The 22,087-nt window shown below is 39.1% G+C and overlaps 1 protein-coding gene across 1 annotated transcript; it reads left to right on the forward strand.

The window, feature by feature from the left end:
• Positions 1 to 385: 385 nt before the first annotated feature.
• On the forward strand, positions 386 to 17,654 carry LOC121698561 (transmembrane protein 163-like). The gene is made up of 8 exons (XM_042080761.1): positions 386 to 664; positions 4,274 to 4,393; positions 13,577 to 13,620; positions 14,238 to 14,329; positions 14,520 to 14,616; positions 14,830 to 14,941; positions 15,289 to 15,430; positions 16,990 to 17,654. The coding sequence occupies exons 1-8, from the start codon at positions 493 to 495 to the stop codon at positions 17,048 to 17,050; spliced, it is 840 nt and encodes a 279-aa protein (XP_041936695.1). The 5' UTR covers positions 386 to 492; the 3' UTR covers positions 17,051 to 17,654.
• The last annotated feature ends 4,433 nt before the right edge of the window (positions 17,655 to 22,087 follow it).

Genomic DNA, 22,087 nt, shown 5'->3' on the forward strand with positions numbered 1-22,087 from the left:
ATCACTGAATTTATGATAGGCTGAACTTTACGTTGGTATGAAATGCCATGCTCCTACATGAAATTATGAGTTGACCAAGACATTTCCAGTGTGCAGGCTATGCCATCTTGTGGACGCAGTAAGTAATGTGGATGGAAATCAGTTTCACTGACTGTTACAGCATAAAAAGGCCTATGATAAGATTTACTATGGAGAATGCACAAAAATCTATTGAATGGGAGAGGCGTTCTTTACTTTACTCTTTACTGACCAAACATATTAGCATACACACATGTGGACTCAGCTCAGCCCATCCCAGTTGGTAACCGCGTTGCGTTAATGGTTTGTATAGGCGAACTAATCCGATTGCTGCAGTTAATGGGTCTTGTTTGCGAGCTCGTGAGAGGGGAAGGGTCGGTCGTTCGCTGATTCAATGAGCATTTCAACTTCAAATTGTTTTCGTCTCTGTTACTCTCATGTGTAGGCTACGTAAAACAAATTTAGTGTTGAAAGATGACGGACTCTGTTGCTTCAGAATCCTACACTAACCCAGATTCTACGATGGGTTCCACAACAGTGATGAACGGACGGACTTCTCCTCAGAGTCGCAACCTGCCCCGGTCGACTTCGGCTGATATGGATGGAGACCACGAGATGAAAGTTAGAGAGGGCGCAGAGGGTCAAGGTAGGCGATCTGTATTCCTTACTAATCAAGGCAACTTGTTTTAGTCGTATCTAAAGCTGCCAAATATATACTTACTGGAGTTTAATGATTCAAATATTTTGATTCTATCGTTTTCTCAAAGCTGAGTTTTGAAGATCCAAATTGGATACTGCTGTAGTAATACAGCCAAAAGTGGACACATAAGTCCAAAACTTATAGGGACAAACTTATTGGCAAAAATAATAAGAAGCAAGTTGCATGAATGAGATGAGATGCTCACAAAAAAATATTTTGAAGACATTAACACGTAAACAACAGGCTGACTGGACTTTTTCGCACAGCCACGATTATTGTATAGGCTATGTCTAATGACATGAATTTCTGATGTGATATGACATGATTTCTGGCAATAACTAGATAATGTTCGAACGGAACAACGGACGCAAAGCAAATTAACGTATTCAAATCCAAGGTTTTGGTGCGCATATGTGTAGTGGAAGGCACAACTTTATGTTCTCAGTCATTACATCACATCAACATGAATCATTTGGATTATTTAGAATTGTGTTCAGGCCCATTTCTCTTTATGCATCCGAGTTTGGAAGTTGTTGTAAATCATCTGTGGCCTACGTGACAGGCTTTGATCTTTACTCTACAGGTTATGTGTAGCCACATTTATCAGTTCTGATACCACAATTGTTCCATAAAATAGTACCAATGTGCATGCCAAGTAATCAACATCTGTGTCACAAATACTATATATGCCCCAGCCATAGAGAGCAGTGCAATGTACTGATGATGGATTGGAAAATGACATGGGGCCAGATATATTTTTTCCAAAAGGGTTAAGGTTACATTTGCCCCCACAACACCCTTAATGAAGTCCTGAACCACCACTACAAACCACCCTCTTGTTCTTTTTTTTAAATTTTTTTTTTTTTAGAAAATTCGCAATCATAATTTTGATCAGTGGAATGAAAACAGCTTTGGAGTACAAATCTATTTTATTAGGATGGCATTACAATTCATAAATATTGTAGTTTTTCACCTTGCCATTATCCTCAAGTTGGAAGCTGGATTACTGTAGAGTCATGAGGTGTAATTCCATGAAAGAAAAATATTAGCCATAGTGAACAGACATGGAGATACACAAATTGTTCTCACACAGTTTGAGTAAGTAACCTGTACTTGTCATTTGTTCTCCTGATAGCAATAGTCTCAGATCTTCATGTGTAAGTAGAGTGTGTGTGTGTGTGTGAAAAGTCGCATTCATAATTTCGCTCAGTGGAATGAACAAAACAGCTTTGGAGTAAAAATCTGTCTTATTAGGATGGCATTACAATTCATAAGTATTGCAGTTTTTCACCTTGCCATTATCCTCACGCTGGATTACTCTAGAGTCATGAGAGTTGTAATTCCTTGAAAGAGAAATGTTAGCCATAGTGAACAGACATGGGGATAAAAAAAATTCTCCCACTTGTCATTCGTTCTCCTGATAGCCATAGTCTCAGATCTCAGATCTTCACGTGTAAGTAGTGTGTGTGTGTGTGTGTGTGTGTTTGTGTGTGTGTGTGTGTGTGTGTGTGTGTGTGTGTGTGGTATGGATTATGGACTCTATAGGACATAGCTCTGTGAAAAAATCTTGGTTACTGAGACAAAGTGATCTTATGCAGCTTGCAATATCCACACATCACATGAGCATGCACTTGTAGTTATACATGTGTTTACATGTGCCTGTGATTGCTTTAGCAGGGTTTGTGCATGTGTATGTGTTTGTGTATGTGTCTGTCTGTATGTTTGTGTGTCAACAACTGACAGAATTTCAAAGTGTGGTGAATTTGTGTATCTTGGCATGTGTTCAGTTGGTGCGTGTTTGATTTTGCTCATGCATGTGGGTCTCTATGAGTGTGTTGCTTTGCATTGCTCACTATGGCCAGGTGTGTGTGTGTGTGTGGGTGTGTGTGTTTGTGTGTGTGTGTGTGTGTGTGCAGTGCCTGATTCTTTACATAGACCTCCTCTGTGTTTAGACTAAAGGGTTTAGTGCTGTGGCAGCGCATGTTCTCAGCGGTAACTGAAAGTATAGATCATGTGAGGGGGGCCACATTCACTCACACTCTCAGCTGCTTCCACCATAATCACACTGATCTGATATTGACTCAACCCATTCCTGCTCTACTGCAGGGAACATCATGTGACTGTCTTCACAAATCTCTGAAGACTGTATTAGAGAGAGAGAAAGAGAGAGAGAAAGAAAGAGAGAGTCCTATAGCAGATGTTTTCCCTCCCCTATTCAGTGATGGTAGTTTTAGTTGTAATATCCTGAGGTGTTCTTGGGTTCTGTAAGATAGTATTGTGAATGGTGGGATCATTGAGGGCATGGGTGCATGGCTACGTCTCTATGAGGGCATGCCATGTCTCTATGAGCTACTGGTGTCACTTAGCACAGCCAGTGTGAGGATTCTTTTTTAAGGTCTTTTTCAAAGGTTGAGTGCACAGTGAATGATTTCTTAGTGTCGCCATAGCTATCATAGAACCATTGTTGGCCTTGGATTTGCAATCATGTTGTGACTGCAGCCACAAGTTTGAAAGATATCACCCCTCACTGAAATTAGGACCTATTGTATCATGAATTTTGGTCCTTTGGTTGGGTTTATATTTATTCCTATGCGTGATTTGCATATGGAGATTTATCATGTGGCTACATCAACATATAAAACAAATATTCTTTGAAATAAATGTATTCGTGATGTGTACATCATGTGACTGTCTTCACAAATCTCTGAAGACTGTATTAGAGAGAGAGAGAGAGAGAGAAAGAGAGAGAGAGTCCTATAGCAGATGTTTTCCCTCCCCTATACAGTGATGGTAGTTTTAGTTGTAATATCCTGAGGTGTTCTTGGGTTCTGTAAGATAGTATTGTGAATGGTGGGATCATTGAGGGCATGGGTGCATGGCTACGTCTCTATGAGGGCATGCCATGTCTCTATGAGCTACTGGTGTCACTTAGCACAGCCAGTGTGAGGATTCTTTTTTTAAGGTCTTTTTCAAAGGTTGAGTGCACAGTGAATGATTTCTTAGTGTCGCCATAGCTATCATAGAACCATTGTTGGCCTTGGATTTGCAATCATGTTGTGACTGCAGCCACAAGTTTGAAAGATATCACCCCTCACTGAAATTAGGACCTATTGTATCATGAATTTTGGTCCTTTGGTTGGGTTTATATTTATTCCTATGCGTGATTTGCATATGGAGATTTATCATGTGGCTACATCAACATATAAAACAAATATTCTTTGAAATAAATGTATTTTATAACTTTATGTACAATGTAATTAACTCTTGGAACATTTAGCAGAAGTGCAATCCTTATGTCCAGTCAGTATAAATATGACACAAATTATGCAACTTTATCTAGAAATTTATTGAGATACACATCAAAAAAAAAAAAAAAAAGCTTAACATCATTGGGATTCGTGTAATCTCAAAAGAAGTTCCCTACACATATCTCCATCTTCTGACTAAATGTCACATGCGGTTATATTTTACTGTCTGCTGGCTGTTAAACTACAACCCATGACTTTCCCCCGGTAATGTGGAAACCTCTCTGTAAACGCTCTCCTCTCCACACAGATTTACTGGAGAGCAGCTTGAGACTGAAACCTTATGAAGCTCAGAGGTACCGCAAGAGAGCATTGTGGGTGTCGTGGATTTCCATCATAGTTACACTCATCCTGGCTGTTGCGGCCTTCAGTGAGTATTGTATTTCCTTACATAATCTTTACATTCAACTTATCCAAAACATTATCCAAAACATCCTACAATATATCCTATTTATATGTTGTATATGACTATTCTATAATTTGAAAGATGAAAGATAATGCATACCAGTATGTTTTTTATGATCAGTTAATTGAAGACAGACCATCATCTTATTAACAAGCAAATAGGTCTTCATTTCGAAAGACAGTCTCAACGATGTCTTTCTGTTGAATTAGCACAATCTGCCTGGTATGAGCAGCAATCTGATTTGTGTTCTGGGGATAACTATCCTCTGTGCAGGAGTCGGAGGCTTCTCCTAAATGCAGCATACACACTATTTTATCAACCCCCCCCCCTTACATACACACACACACACACACACACACACACACACACACATACACACACACACACACACACACACACACACACACACACGTGTGTAATGAGATACCTCTCGCCACTTTCCATTCCATTGTCTTATCGAACACTGAGGCATTGCATACTGATTGCTAGTGTCTGCTACCGAAAAAAAAACAAAAAACACTGAGTCATCCAACTGCGTTAAGCTTGTGACTGTCCCTCAGCTGAGTCCTGGAGAGTGTAAACACAGGAAGCTGTTGTTTTCTCCGTCCACTCTATCTGGTCCTGAGAGACTCTCCGCCTCTTGGTGCCAGCAGCGCACAGAAGGACACATCATATGATGCACTGATATCTGGGCTGGTGCTACGCTCAAAGAATTGATTCTTTATGGTCGAGGAATGGCTAAAGGAAGAAAAAAATCCCGCCATTCTCAATTCATGTAAAATCCCAAATAATTATGAGAATGTGTCTCGTAGAGTTACTTATGGCCTTATCTGACAGCACAAATACCTGCTGCTGGATGATGTGTGGAGCAGACAGAACATGGAATTTAGAATACACAGTTTAGTCAGTGACACAGCTAATGAGATGGGATTTTCTGCCTCACTGCTAACCTGGCATCTGTCCAAACTAGGAGAAGCAGGGATGGATTACTGCACGGGCCTACCAGGCCCAGGCCCAGGGGCCCATGGGGTCAGGGGGCCCTGAAGCACAAGCTTTTGCATGGAATTATTGCCTCAATATCAACAAATTAGGATAGGCTATGAATCTGATTGAATGTAGTATTGGCCCAAAATGCACCAGAATACAGGAAATCACATCAAACAAATTAAAAAAATTCTGGGGGAGGACCCCCAAACCCCCCCTCCCACATATGCAACAATTACTGGGGGGCCCTTAATACATCTGGTCCCAGGGGCCCGAAAGTTCATAATCCGCCCATGAGGAGAAGTGTGTGTAATGCAAGATTCACAGCTCTGAGATTCGACTTCCAACTGTTGTCACAATATTCCTAAGAATGTAATATCTGTTTGATAAACAGCAATAACGTGAGCTAAGACCATGGAATGTATGGAAGTACATTGTAATGAACCACTCTGAACTTGTATCATGATTTAGAAAAGTTATTCAGGGAAGTATCCTACCCTAAAACTGAATATGAAGTAGGAAAAGTATTCAAAAGTATTAATGAATTTTGAGTGCAATAAAAAAATGAAGGAAATAGGGAGAAAGGAAGGGGAAGAAATCTGTTTGTAACTCCCTCATCCCTCATGAGAGAATGATGTGCAAGAGCACACTCTGCTGTTCAAATGGTGTAATGAAAAATTAGAAGAGTCATGCTTTAGAGCAATATCTGAGAATGTTGTACTGGGGGAAATTATGTAATGGAGACCTGTTTCTCATTTATCATACCAGACCAGTCAATAAACATCAATAAGCATAATTCAACTTCTCATTCTACTGTGCTAACTAGCAACACTGACATTTTCCTTTTTCCCTCAGCGACTCAGAGGTTATTGCAGTCATTGACTCAGAGTTAATTACAAGAGGGTAGACAAGAGGATAATAATAGTAGGCATTTAGATGAGCAAAGTCGACTATTTTCTGCAGAGCCTTTGACAGTTTAAACATACCCACTCTCCATCAGACATGGGCCACAGAAGCTGTCTGTTACCCCAGCTGGTTTATGGAGGCGTTCTGTGACAGAGAGAGCAACATACTGATCTGCTTTCTGATATCTTCATCGGGGCAACATATTTCTTCAGGACGTGTTGTAACACGCTTCACAATTCTCTTATAACACTTCATGATCCTTTGTAAAATAAGTTATAAAATAGGTTTTTAAACGAATGCAATCTCTATTATATTGTAACGTTTTTAGGTTTCAGGACATAGAGCTTCGTTCAATGCAAGCTTTATTCAGGATCGAGGGCAGGGACACAGACCCAGAACACAATACACGCGGGGCAGGTCAAGTACACACATACGCTACACATACAGGGGTGGACGCAGCCCCCCACACAAGGAGGATCACACACGAGGGAGAACTAAAAGGGAAACAAGTTACAATAAAGAGGCTAACATTAGACTTATAACTAAGGAGAAATACAGACATAAACATCAAATGTACGCTCCCGCATCCCAGCATGCCCTGCGTGAAAGTTCGCTACGCAATGTCTTGTGCGCCGATGTTACAATATTAACGTTTTTCATGTGACGTATTCTAGGTTCTATAGCTTTGTTTACATCCAGCTGGTAGGCAAGGGACAAGTTGAACCCATTGAACATCGTTGTCTGCAGCTGCCTCTCAGTAGGCTACATCTCTGTATTTCAGCAATGTCAACATTTCAGGCATCAATAAAGGTGATGATGAAACGTTATCCCATTGTTCAATATTTGATAGCCTGTCACAGGAACGTTGTTTCGCTAAAATCGCCCTGATTTGGTGCATTGATCTGTATCGATAACGTTATGGGAGAACCTGCATGTAGCCTAATGGTAGCCTAACTTTTTTTCTCTGTTCAAAACTCGGTTTACACGAAGACAATAGCCTTTCTTAGAAGCTGTGAAATTTGACCAGAAAGGAACACTTCCTTCTGAAAGCTGACACAAAATCAAACAATATTTGATCATTTAACTTCAACTGAACAGCGACAGGTCTTGGTAGGCAGTAGACTCAGCAGACGTTAAAACGGTAGCCTACTGTTATAGCCAGAGTCAGTCAGCATCATGTAACATTAATGGCGTTAGTCATGAATCCTGTAACATATTATATCATATAACAGCGATGGCTTATTCGAAGACGATCTGCATGGATATATAACCACCCAGAAAAACTCAGAATGTGAGTGATAAAGTTCATTAATTGTATGAAACTTTTTATTATTTATCCATTGCAGCATCGCCTATATTAGGCTGTTATGCTAGCTCAGCCTTTAAATATGTTGTTATTTTGGTCATGTGGACTTGATTAAACGAATAAAGATAATTCATAAACTGCTTATTTCTTACATGACTGAAGCAGTAGCCTAGGTTCAACAGTGGTGTTTGAGGTTGCTGTGTTAAGTTGTTGTGTGTGATTGCTAAACAATTAGGATCAAATCAGTTTATTTTGACATACGGGAGTTAGCCTGACCTGTAACGTTAGCCTATAGCACATAAGCCTATTCTGTTTTCATTTATTAGCATTTGTTGTGATTATATAATCAAATGACACTCATGATAACTTGAAATAGAAGGACAGAAGATAGGTGATTGATGTCCACAAGCATGAATTTCACGAGACAAATTAGAACAAACTGTTCCGGTAAAAATAATCTTGCCATGTTTAAAATGCTGCACTTTTTCCCTTCATAGCCTATCTCTGGCAATTCATTTTTGGATGACTGTAGATAGTAGTATTTTAGCCTACGTCTTCGTAGACAGTAGGCTACACCATTAAGCTATCTTGAGAATAAAAGACTTCACAGCTGCTAATGATCATCCTCCACAACCACGAGGATAGGTAGGCTAAACGGTCGTTCGTCGCCTTTTTGCTTCTTATTGTAAAACCAACTGTTAGGGCCTACACAAGTGGTCGGCATCCCGGTCAATATTTGATATTAAAATTTCAATTTTGAAGCTATTTGTAACTATGTGTAGCCTATGCAACCCGACTGTTGTAGGCTTGCCTACCACTCTCTGCAGTGCCTTGCCTACCATTCTTGCCTACCACTCTAGTTTTAAACAAACGGTCACATGACATTATGACGTAGGTGCAAAACCTTAATACTGTGCTTATCTGCCTTACTGTTATATACTTCAGCCATATAATTGTCACTAACTTTTACAATGATAGACTACTCTACTCATTTTCATCACTCAACCCTGACCCTAATCCTCAAACCCCAACCCTACCCCAACCACAAACAGCACCTATATACACCATAACACTAAATGTAAACATTCCGCATCTCTTACTGTCAGCAAAGTGTTGACATGAAAACAAAACAAGACAGATTTGCACAACTATTAGCAAATTGTCAGCTTCACACTTTTTGCAAAACTCTACACACATTGATTTACAAAACACATAGTAAACACATGGAGTAGCGAGTGAACAAAGACTAAATTCATGTATCAAATAATTTGAGCAACATTGGTTGTAAAGACTGGGTTATATCCAGATTTCCAGTGCAAAATGCATTTGGAAATGAATAGATGTATTGAGTGTATTTCACAATGTAAAGAGAACAACTCCTACATGTACAGGTCAGTATATTTGTGTACAGTAAATTACACAAGCATATACACTATATCATAGGAAAATGTGTGTTGGTCAAATGTGTTTTGTATAGAGTCATTAGTGTGTAACTGACATACACAATCCAATTGTCAGTGCTCAGCTTACTGTGGTTTTCTCAAATTATCCTTCTCGAGCTCTTCTGGGAAGTGATTTGGGAGTCATTCACCCTAATTTGGGTGCACAGTAACAGCAGGCAATTAACACGGAAAGGGAATTCGTCAACATCTTCAGCAGCTGCCTCAAGGCAGTAATGGGATCGTATTGTGGGCCAATATATTATATTATCATTCTGTTCTTATACAGACTTGTGGGAGAGGTTGTTGGGGTGTATGGGCTGGGTTGTTTGTGGCTTGGTTGAGTATGTCTGAGGAACGGTGTTGGAAGTGCATGCATGTTTTCTTTACAAACGAAGTAGCTAGTTAAACAGCAAATTAGGAGTTGGTTGTAGAGACTTGAGTGATATGTCTTATTTACTAAGTGAAAATACTCCGTGTAGTAAGTAGTCACTGGCCATGGATGTCTAAACACTGGTACATTGGCTGTGTTGACCATGTGTTTCCTGATCCTCTCCTTGTGATCCCACCCCACCCCACCTTGTTCTGTGTTCTTATGGATTTCGCTCTGGAATGTAGACAGTCCTGGGCTTAAAATAGCCCGATTGGTTTACAATGGTCTCTCCTCGAGGGGTGTAGATTTATATATTGTGGTTGATTCCCACAGGATGTGGGAACAATGGCTCTTAAGCCCAATTCACACCAAAGATTCGCGACGAGATGAGCTGCAACATTCTATAAACCAGCAACTTGCTGCAACGTTTTAAAACCTTGCAACTGCGACTAGACATGGTGAATGCTTTGCGAGAGCTTGCAACGACGCGCAACATCTAATTCACACCGCTGCAACTCCTTTCTGCAACGGTTTTGCCTCGTTGCGAATCTTTGGTGTAAATTGGGCTTTAGTTGTTCTAAAACCACTGGTACTACGGCCTCCTGAGGCTTATTGCTTAAAGGGGTCTCTGTGTTCCATCTACAGCATTCCATTCTAACCCATACCACACCGTTCCAGCTCATTTAAGTCTCTAGTAAAGTGTTGATGTTCAGGTGGTGTGATGACCTCATGAGTATTGACTAGACTTGGGGTTCAGACATCAGGATTACATGTTGAATACTTTTCAATAAGAGGAGACCGAGTATTGCATCAAACTGAGATTAACCAAGGTCAGCTCTGATGCACAGTGGCAGTTCTAGGATTTTTCTGAGACAGGGGCCACAAAGGGGCCACATCATACACTGAGGGGCCAAGAACCGGTCAACATCCATACACAGAAAATCCCTTGTTCAGTAAGGCAGAGGCACGTAGTCTACGTGATATGCAGGACTATACGCAGTATACCCAAAGTCCTTTTAGGCAAGTCCCTCCACTCAACGGCCATATTGCAACGCTTTTTTGGCACTCATCGGGCATCCTATTCGGCAGAAATGTGCGTGCAACCCTCAAAATATAGCCAGGACCGATGCAGGCTTAAAACGAAGTGGGAGATGAAATTACCCAGGATACCGTGCGAGCTCAGCGAGCCGGACAAATTTTTCATAGCCTATATTTTCGCAAATAAGCATATTAAAATTTCGAAATATGTTGGAATATGTTAGTTTGATGCAGATCTGATGGATTGTTGAGTTTTGAACACTAATGTTAGAAAATATCTCACGAAGCTATCTGACGATGTTCATGATATCTGCTGAGTGCTTTGAGAGAGTCTGCCCATCAAATAAGGTTATATATCTGATCTGGGTAGTTTTGTCAATATTTAAGGTGTGTGTTCTGGCGTTCACGTTGTTGATTAACCAGACGTAGATGAACCAGCACAGCCCACACAACAATGACCGCTGGAACGGGCATGTTCCTGAATGAAAATAGTAGCAGGCTAGGCCTACTACCGGTACGTCGGCGCTGCTCGTGACATAGGTGAGCACGTTCGCTACGCTAATTTGCATAGTGGTATCCCAATTCATAGAGAAAGATCTTCCCTTCCCACTTCCCTTGTCGAGGGGGCTTTAATGTTGAGGGCAATCAAAACCAAGTGGAAGTTTTAAGGGGGGAGAAATGGGACGGGCCCTACATCACAGCAGTAAGGTGCATACATTTCACCAGTCTTACCTTGTTCAAATACTTGAATGCTAAATGCTAAAAAACAAAAAAGCCAATACAATTCTTAACAATTTTCCCATTTATTTATAATGTGCATTGAAAACACAATATAAAACTAAAATATAATAGACACTTCAGTGGAAATACATTGATATTTTAAACAGAAATCATACATCATCATACACACATTTTTCGTTCAATTAAACAAGTTTTACTTTAACTCTTTCCCCTTTTGTTGATAAGAGAAACCACTTTCACTGCCAGTTTGCGTACATTAAAACAAACACACACGCACAGTACACACACATAGCATGAGCAACAACTACATCATATTTACACAATTTTTTCAACAACTATTTTTACAATGGTTTGATTTGGAATAGTCTTTGAAGCCACCGTCTTGCTTCCAGTTAGAAAAGCCTGATTCTGATTTGAAGACTGACGATGGGTCATTTGAAAGCGAAAAAATTACGGAAGGGGTAGCAAAACACTAAAGATGGAATATTCCAACCATTTGAAGTCTTTGTATCAGAAGTCATTGAGTGGCCTCTTCCTATTTCCGTGCTGCATCTTGCGGAATACCAGTTTAGGAGAGGTTGTACAGAACCATCTGCTCTAGAATGGGAAATGTCTGGAGAGAAGAAAATGAAACAAGTTTGAGTAACTTAATTGTTATTAACTTTCATAACCCACTGTCAACCTGGCGTTTCTAAAATGAATGACAAAATATGCTCACTGTAGTGGCAATAGGAAATAGCATCATACCATTAGGAGCAGCTATGCTTGGTGACTGGTGGTTCTAAAGACTGTGGGTTGAAGCAGAGACTTTCTAATGTGGAGACACAGCACTCAAAAAATACTCCATAGAAATGCATGGGGCTAGTTTGTCACACCAATATGGCCGTTGTCTAGCCTACACATATCCCACCCCTTCCTCGGCAAAACGTCGACATGTGAATACATTGAGCCAATCATATGGTGTGTTGTGAAGACATCGTGCCAATCATGTGTTGTGATCTCGGACTTTTGTTGAGAACCAAGGACTTTGGTTGAAGTCACCAGCTCCTGCGCCATCCCAGTCTGTAGGTGAAACACAAATGCGTGTCACAAAATCCATGCTTGTATTCAGCATGTCGTCTGGCAACTGTAAAACCAGTTATTGTTTTTTTTTTAATCATATAAAGCTTGAGTGAATAGAGTAGACAATTTAACCAATTTATCTCAATGAAACTCTCCTTGTCCTAACATTTTGAGACAGAATTCATGCGAAGCCCATGAATCAAATAAACTCAGAATAGTGGTTAATAACTTTGCAATGATAGCTCACATTAACTACAAAAACGTAGCGTTAGCTATTAGGCATGTATTCTCATGTTCATGTTAGCAGCTGCCAAACTTTTTCCTCAAGCAAAAAAAATCGAACGTTATATACATTTGGTAAGGTGCACTAGCGCATCTAATATTATTAATTTCGGACCCCAAACAAACAGGATGTCCATTTCTCTGCATTTCATATAACACCATTTCAAACACTTCATACATTACCTTACATAAAATCTATCAGCATGCTAACAATAAATAACAATCAAACCTCAACTCAAGTAACCTAACGTTAAGTTAATGTTAACAGTTCACTGACTAAGTCAGTTAACAGTTCACTGCAAGCTTGCTGCTGCTTCGTAATTTAATTGAAAAACTTAACATATTGGGACAGCAACAAATAAACGCCCCTTTCACATAATGATGATGACCAACATAGAGATTTGTGACTCACCAAGAAACTTCTGTGGAGGATGAAACGCTGCCATCGGTTCTTCACGTTAGAATTCTAGCTGATACTTTCGTTAGCCAAATGTATCGGTTCTTCACGTTAGCTGATACTTCCGTTAGCCAAATGTATCCTTTCTTCACATTAGCAGAGACACATTAGCCAAATCAGAGCCCGTCTTCCTATTAGACATTCTCTGGCCAAATGTATTCTTTCCTTTACAGTTCACTGTGTGCTTTAGCTTTCAGGCTTCATAGGTGCATTACTGCCACCAGTTGTTTGGGAATGGAATTGCATCTCTGAACGTCGTTCTCAACAAGTTTGACACTTATTGATGATTGACGGTACAGGGGCCAGTCAGGGGCCAATGAGATTTCAGATGGGGCCCGGGCCCCTGTGGCCCCGCCCCTAGAACCGCCCCTGCTGATGCAGCTTTGAACAGCTGAGAGACATGTATGAGATATGTGTTATTGCCAAGGTTCAATGGATGGTTAGCCCTGTCTAAATTACATATGTGAATATTTCCTAGTTATCTGAGTATTACTGTTTTTTATGCATTATGAGTTTCATGCATTCATGTTCTCATGAATTAATGTTTTTTTCCCCCTAGCTGTTTCTATTATGAAAAACAGTGTGTCAGCCTTTGGATTTGGTGTAAGTTCCATTTACTGTTATTAATTGATTGATCACAAGAAATAGTGATTGTTTAGATGGAGCGGTTTCATTTATGGTACACTTTACAATAATTTAATAAAAGTAAATCCTATGATTAAAACATAAATCACACCATAACCTGACGTGCAGTGTTTACAGATGTGTTAGTTTCCTTGGATAAAAAAATCAGTTTGATTGGTTGATAATGCCAAGGTCATGGCATGGACATTTACAGCAAATATACTTTAGTTTAACTTTAGCTTTATCAACTATCTCTTATATAGTTTATAGCATTCCTGGTGATTAGACAGTAAAGAGCTATGTGGAGCTATTTTAGAAGGATGACTCCTTCCAGAATTAAGTCATGTTACATCTTTCCGCTCTTGGAGACAGCAGTGTTTTAGAGAAGGTAGGGCTGAAGCTTTGCAATTACAGCTAAGACACAAGATGATACTTTTCAGAACTGTCATCAGTGTAGTTAAACTGGTTTAAGCTTGCTTTGAATCACTGAAAGGAAGGCTATTCGAAGTTGTCACTATGGGGAATGAGGCAAATGTGCAATTTTCTTGTTGGGTTTTCATGTTTGTAATTTTTTTCTCTGTCTTTTGTCTCATCAGTTTGATGCTACATTAGATGTACTGTCCTCAATTATTGTGTTGTGGCGCTATAACAATGCAGCAGCTGTGCACTCAGCCTACAGAGAATACATGCAAGTACCCAGCCCTCACTCTAGCCTCCCTCTCGTTCTCATTTATTCCCTTTCTCCTCTCTCTAACCCCTTTCTTTCTCTCTTTCTCTAACCCCTTTCTTTCTTTCTTTCTCTAACACTACAATTGTACTTGTATGACAATGTATGAATAAACCAACTATTTTTTTTTCTATTTTTAATTACCGTGTAGAGCATGTTTGATCTTGGGGGTTGTGTTCATCCTGTCCTCCCTGTGCATTCTGGGAAAGGCTATCCATGACCTGGTAACTCAGGTCTTGCCTGAAGTGGTGAGTATCAAGAGCCAACTCGGAAAAAATAATGTATGACGGCATATACCTGTGTAAATTGTTAACTCTTGTTGATGCTTGTAGATTCACCCCTAAGAAAGTAATTTGTTTTTGTGTTCTCAGGTATAATTTTATAAAAACAACAATAGACAATAATAAAAACAGTATACAACTTTAATACACCTTCTCTCTCACTGATTTGCCCTGATGTAGGATGACTTTCTTTTTATTGTGTCCATTGTGAGTGGGGTGGTGTGTCTCATCCTGGCAGTGCTGAAGTTTCTACTGGGGAAGATTCTCACCAGCAGAGCACTCATCACTGATGGTATAAAGATGCAGGACCTCTCTTTCATTCATTCACTCCTTTATTCTCTCAAGGCAACACTTTTTTATAATCAAATATATTGTACTTATTTACTTTAAATGTACACAAATAGTTGAATCTTATTTTAAAGAAATTATGGTTTGGGTTAGGAGAACTCCTAGATGTTCTGCTGAAAATTCACTATAACCTTAACTGCTTCCTTTCTCCAGCTTAAGTGCCTTGATGCAAAGCAATTCTGTACTCTAGTTCTGTACACTATATTTTTTCTCATTTACTTAGCTCTTAGAAAGCTGTATTACAAGTAAAGAAATGTTTACACTTATTAAATCTGTCGATGTTACTTGCAGGATTTAACTCCTTTGTCGGGGGAATCATGGGGTTCTCTATACTAATCAGTGCCGAGGTCTTCCGATACTACGACAGCGTCTGGTTCCTGGATGGCACCATTGGAATCCTCATAGGACTCACCATCCTCGCCTATGGAATCAAGTAAATATTAACGCCACCAAAGTCACAGGGCCCTATCATGACAGTCAAAAGCGCATCGTCACTCGTCAAAAGCTTATTCAAATTTAGTAGGATGTGTCCAGTCCACATTGGGAGGGTTTTCGTTATCAAACGTCGAGCGCATGGCGCAACAAGGTGTTCCTAGGTGTTTTAATCAGTCATGGGTGTGTTTGGGGCGTATAACATCATTTAAACCAATGAGAATGACATCTGTCATCTGCTGACATCTGACATCTGACATCTGCTTCCGAGACCGTATGGAATAGTCATTCCACCAAACCAGGCTTTACTAAAACCTAGCATAGCCTTCACGCATTTGCACTCCTATTATTTGAACTCACTGGCAAAGTGAAACTAACTTCACCATGGTGTCAACGACAAGACAGTTATATGGATGAAAAGCGGTATGGAAAATGTGAAAAAGAATTTCCCTAAGGGGACAACTAATAAACTAACTAACTAACATATGCAGTTACTTTCACTATTGACTGACAATGGGTTACCATCGAAAACACAGGCTGGAAAAAGCAACACTTACCCTAATATTGCTCAAATTACCAATTTGCAAATGATGGTGAATAACTACTCATCATGAGATGTACAGGATTTCGTAATCTTTATTCTAATTATGTTTCCTATTGTAATCGTGCAATTTCTAATGTTTTGCTTGGACGTGGCCGGTGTGCGTTCATGGATGATAGGTGCACCCGCCAATATGACTGTTGACAATGCGCTCTTAAAATAACGTATAAACAACTCGCCATAGACTTCTGACCGTGTAAAATAGCGATTTTTAGACAATGCGCTAAGCCACTCCCTAAGTTGTTAATTGCCACACCCCTGGGCGCATTGTTTAAAAATGAAATGTGCAAAATAAGGAATTTAACTTTGCGCCGGGTGGAAAACGAGTTTTACTCCATGCGCCAGTGTGCAAAATACAGCCCACAATCTCACAGTCTCACTCAGATTCACAGTCAATCCCAACTCAAGACAGACAAAGATTAGCACACCAAAACGAAAGGGAGTTATAATCATACATGATATGAGAGTGAAAAAATCAACAAAAGTACAGACACATCCAACACAGGTAAACTTTGGGTGTTGGCCAGAGGAAAAAATCTTTTAAAAAAATGAGTCAGCACACCAGATATTGCTCCCAAAAACGTTTTATGTCTTATGAACGTGTTTTTGAGAGCAATTTCTGGGAAAAAGGAGTCTCTGCACACAAGATATTGTTCCCAAAAAACATGTTAGTAAGACATTAATGTTTTTGGGAGCAAGATTTGGTGTGTATACTCTATCATTTCTTTAATAAATTATACATTACAGCATAGAGTAAAAATGTTCATGTGTTCTTAACTCGGAGATGAAAGTGGTTGGCTCCACTCTCATGTGGTGGATGTGCATACATCAAGAGTATTCAATATGTGTGAATCATTGAAATCGTTAAAATCATATTCTCTGTTGTTTTGAATCATTTGTTTTCAAGGACAGTGATGAGTTATGTAAGCCCCCCCTCTCTTTCTCTCCCTCTGCCACAGGCTACTGATTGATATGGCTCCCAGGGTGAGGCAAACAGACAGCTATGAGCGGTTCGAGTGAATAAGTGCCTGCCAGGCAGCAGAAGAATTATGGTCTCGCTCGCTTGTGCCATCCATTTCATCTTTTGGCCACACTAACTCTGCCTCTAACCATCTCCCTCTCTCCCTCTGTGTCTCATTTTGATAGAACAAAAACCATTGTTTGTTCAGGCACGTCAACGTCAATTTGTTTTTTACTGGCCACTGACCATCATAGTCTCCTTGTAAGCTCTTTTTTTTAAGCTGGAGGAGAGGAGATAGAAAGAGTGTCTGTTTCGCCTCTCTAACCAACAAAATCTGCTGTTACTTTTTCTACTGTACAGCCAGTAGATGGCGCTTGTTGGGCCATCAACCACTACAACCTGTTCAGACTGTCCTCTGAATATTTAGTGTCTGCGTAATGGTGAAATCAGGGTTCTTGTGCAACTGATACTGTATGTGGACTCTGAGTTGCTTAACAGGTTTTTGTTGACCTTGATTAATGTTCAGCACTGAACAATGTCAAAATGACCCAAAACATATATTGGCATGCCACTAACAGCCCTTAATCATCAGGGGCCGTATTCACAAAGAATTTTAAGGCTAAAAGTAGCTCCTAAGTGGCGAATTTAGGAGCAACTCCTAAAAATAATGGGCGTGTCACTCCTAACTTTAGGACTCCTAATTATTTTCACTAAAAGTAATTCACAAAGCATTTTAGACCTAAAAGTAGCACCTAAGTCTGGGACAGCCTAAAAGAAGTCGAGAGGACTCCTAACTCACTAAGACCTATTCACAAACAGCTTTTTGTGGCATTTCACGTTGCGATGTTTTGAAATGGGTATGCGCAACAGGAGCTTCCAATCGCGAGGGAACAATTTTGCATTGTAGGCATAAAAGGGATGCTATAACGCCACCAACAACAACCAAAACTACTCATTGTCAACATGTAAATTAAATGTAACGTTTCATTGTGAATCAAATTAAAATGTTCTCCTCTTTGCAAACGTAGGCATATGGTGACAGATTAATTTAATAATGTTGCAAAGATAGCCTAGCCTACTGCATCAATCCGTAGGCCTATGTTTTATTAGGCTACTAGGCTATTTGTTTTGCCTTACTCTTTATTAATTTAGGCTAGGCCTTTTTATTCAGTTATTCATCATCTTCCGTCCTTCGCACTACTTGTGTAGCGCACGCATTCTCAGACCTGTCACCTGTCACTCATCATCGTAAGGGAGGTGTTTGGAATCATTCCCGCGTTACAATCATCAGCCAATCAAGGTGGTCACTTCAGTCAAGCTCGTGCATGAGTAATGACGTCATCCATAGCAACGTAGACTCACTCTTAGTTTAGGAGTTGTCATTTTTCCTTACTAAGAGTAGGTCTGAAAGGCTTTGTGAATAACTTTTAAGAGAAAACTCCTAGCTAAAATCTTTTAGTGCGATTTAGGAGTACTCCTAGTGGTAAGATAAAAGGCTTGGGGCCGTATTCACAAAGAATTTTAGGGCTAAAAGTAGCTCCTAACTGGCGAATTTAGGAGCAACTCCTAAAAATAATGGGCGTGTCACTCCTAACTTTAGGACTCCTAATTTTTTTCACTAAAAGTAATTCACGAAGCATTTTAGACCTAAAAGTAGCACCTAAGTCTGGGGCAGCTTAAATGAAATGGGACTCCTAACTCACTAAGACCTATTCACAAACAATCCTAAGCTGCTTTTAGTGGCATTTCACGTCGCATGTTCATGTTTTGAAATGAATTGCACTGTAGCCTAATTAAGGGATGCAATACCAACAACCAAAACTATAATTGCACGTTGCATAGATGTAATGTCTCATTGTAGCCTAAATCAAATTAAATTGTTTCTCCTCTTTGCGAATGTATAGGCCTACGTGTCTGCATGCAGATTAATTTAAAACATGTTGCAAAGATACTGCATCAATCCGTAGGCCTATGTTTCATTAGGCTACTAGGCTATTTGCTTTGTCTTACTCTTAATTCATTTGGCTATTTATTCATCATCTTCTGTCTTTCGCGGTACTTGTGTAGCGCACGCATTCTCACCAGCAAAGACTTGTCACCTGTCACTCATCGTCGTAGGGGAGGTTTTTGGCATCATTCCCGCGTTATAATCATCAGCCAAACAAGGTGGTCACTTCAGTCAAGCTTGTGCATGAGTAATGACGTCAACCATAGCAACGAAGATTCACTCTTAGTTTAGGAGTTGGCCTTTTTCCTTACTAAGAGTAGGTCTGAAAGGCTTTGTGAATAACTTTTAAGAGAAAACTCCTAGCTAAAATCTTTTTAGTGCGATTTAGGAGTACTCCTAGTGGTAAGATGAAATGCTTTGTGAATATGGGCCCTGGCCTTTCTGAAGATATGCATGATATTGTGTATTATTTTTAATGATCGAGTGTTATTGATACCTCTGATGACCACATGAGGGAAGTTTGATTTTTTTTTTTCAGGTGCTTTTTTCTGATGTTAAATCACCTGCTGATAAAAACAATGAAGCTCATACTTATGAAATATTTATTGAAAGGTTTAGAATAAGTTGTCAGTATTCAAGTTTTGTCTGTGTTTCACCATTTTCAGGTCAAGAATGTTTACCAAAATGCTGATAATGTACCACACATTGTACATACAGGACTGTGCAGCTTGACTTTATTCTCTTTTTTGTCACTTGATGAACTGTCAATATTTGCTGAACCATCATCGCCTCCTTTTGGAGTAGAACAGGGGTTTGCAACTTTATAGACACATTGCACTCTGTGGACATTACTGTAATACATGCTAGTATAATAACCACCTCTATTCACTTACTGTACACACATGGCTGAACAGACATTCCAATGCATCTCACATCCTTTTGACTGTAATCAAGTGAACCTATAGATTATAGATTTTCACATACGAGATGTATAGAAGCCAAAACTTCTATAGGCCTTTTCAAAAGATGCACATATTGTGTTTACAGGCCACAATAGTGATTTTGTGAGTTGTGAGTATTTAAATCAAGTCAAACATTTTGGGAAATGTTTTCTTTGAATGTATCAGCAATGTACATCATGATATGTATGTACTTTACTTTGTGTTACATATTTATTTCACATTACCTTTTCTCGGTTTATTTTTTCTTTGCTGAGAAGGTGGCTTTATGCATTTTCTGAAACTGCATTCAAAATGCATTTATGAAGAAAATCTGTAATTGCACGACTCTCATAATGCTGTTCACACATCAGCTTACATATTTACAGTATTGTTCTAAGTTTGTTTGTTTATCCCCATCACACATATCAATGCACCCATGTGTAAATGTACAGTATACTGGACCAAAGTTAAAATTGCATATTCAGTTTCAGTTGAAATGTTTTGACATTGGATCAACTAGGATGAATATTTTGGTATGATAATTAAAAACAATGTTTGTCCCAAAGTGTCATTTCATAGTTCCAATTTCTTTGATGCACCATATGACCCTGGACCTTCTAGGAGTTGTGTCTTTGAATTTACACATTCAAGTATAGTATACTATTAATATACATGGTTAACATCACTTACACTATAGAAGCCTTTGTAGAGCAGGGATCATGTAAATGGGAAAAAAGCTAAAGAAGCTAATCAATTGCATTGGTATAGCTTGATTTCTCCGTAACAATACAATGGACACCTCCCCTTCTCACCTGAAACAAAAGATAGCTTTATTCAATGTGATATTAATTAATTGTCATTGTCAACTCTTTAGTTGCTCAACTCACCATAACAGCAAAACCACACAATAGCAATAAATCCCTATACATTGTTCTGCAATGCCTCCCCAATGACTGCTTTCTCAACAGCTCTGAATTATTCTACCAATAGATGGCACTAAGGAGCATTATTGACTGATGTACACAGTCCAAGGCTGACTCTTTCTAGGACACCTTATAACATGTTGATTGTCACCGTAGCTCCCCCAGATTAAATGACTACATGGAACATTCTTAATACTGGCTGTTAATAGTATGTTTAGCACACACATAGACATACGTGGTGAAAACTAATAAAAAGACAACAAATTTATACAACCCGAATTACAAAAAAGTTGTGACGTGTAAAATGCAAATAAAAACACAATATAATCATCTGCAAAAAATAAATGTTATTAAGACATTTCTGCAAAAAGGACATAGACAACATATCAAATGTTGAATTTGACTATTTCACGGGAAATATAAGCACATTTTAAATTTGATGCTAGCAACAAGTCTCAAAAAAGTAGAGACGGGCAACAAAAGGGTGGAAAAGTGGTGTAATGATTAAGTCAACAAAAGGAGAAACTCTTCACAACCAATTAGGTGAACTGGAATCATGATTAGGTATACAAAAAAGAGTCTCAGAAGTAAAGATGTGGAGGTATTCATCACTCTGTGTAAACCTGTGTGGGCACATGATGAAACAATATAAGAATAATGTTTCTTAACATTAACATTTCTCAACATTTGGGGATTCCATCATCTACAGTACATGCTATTATTAAAATATTCAGAGAATCCAGAGAAATATTTAAAACAAGGGACAGAGCTGAAAAAAAATATTTTAGACCTCAGATGGCACTGCATTAAAACCAGACCTTTTTCTGTAAAGAAAATCATTAAATGGGCTTGGGAAAACTTCTGATACCATTGTCTATGAGCACAGTTTAATGCTCCATTCATAAATGCAAGTGTAAACTCTATCATGCAAAAAATAAATGTTATTAAGACATGATACAGAAATGCTGTAAGACCTTGAATATTTCAAGAAAACTATGTAAAAATTAATTCTGCACATATTTAAACTATATTTCTCCATAGAGGAAGAGAGTTACTGTAAGAGTGCTAAAATGGCCTGCCTAAAGTTCAGGGGCCGTATTCACAAATAATTTTAAGGCTAAAAGTAGCTCCTAAGTGGCGAATTTAGGAGCAACTCCTAAAAATAATGGGCGTGTCACTCCTAACTTTAGGACTTAATTTTTTTCACTAAAAGTAATTCACTTTAAAGCATTTTAGACCTAAAAGTAGCACCTAAGTCTGGGACAGCTTAAAAGAAGTCGAGAG

This window comes from Alosa sapidissima, chromosome 2 (assembly GCF_018492685.1).
Source record: "Alosa sapidissima isolate fAloSap1 chromosome 2, fAloSap1.pri, whole genome shotgun sequence".
In the NCBI taxonomy this organism is placed as follows: Eukaryota; Metazoa; Chordata; class Actinopteri; order Clupeiformes; family Clupeidae; genus Alosa; species Alosa sapidissima.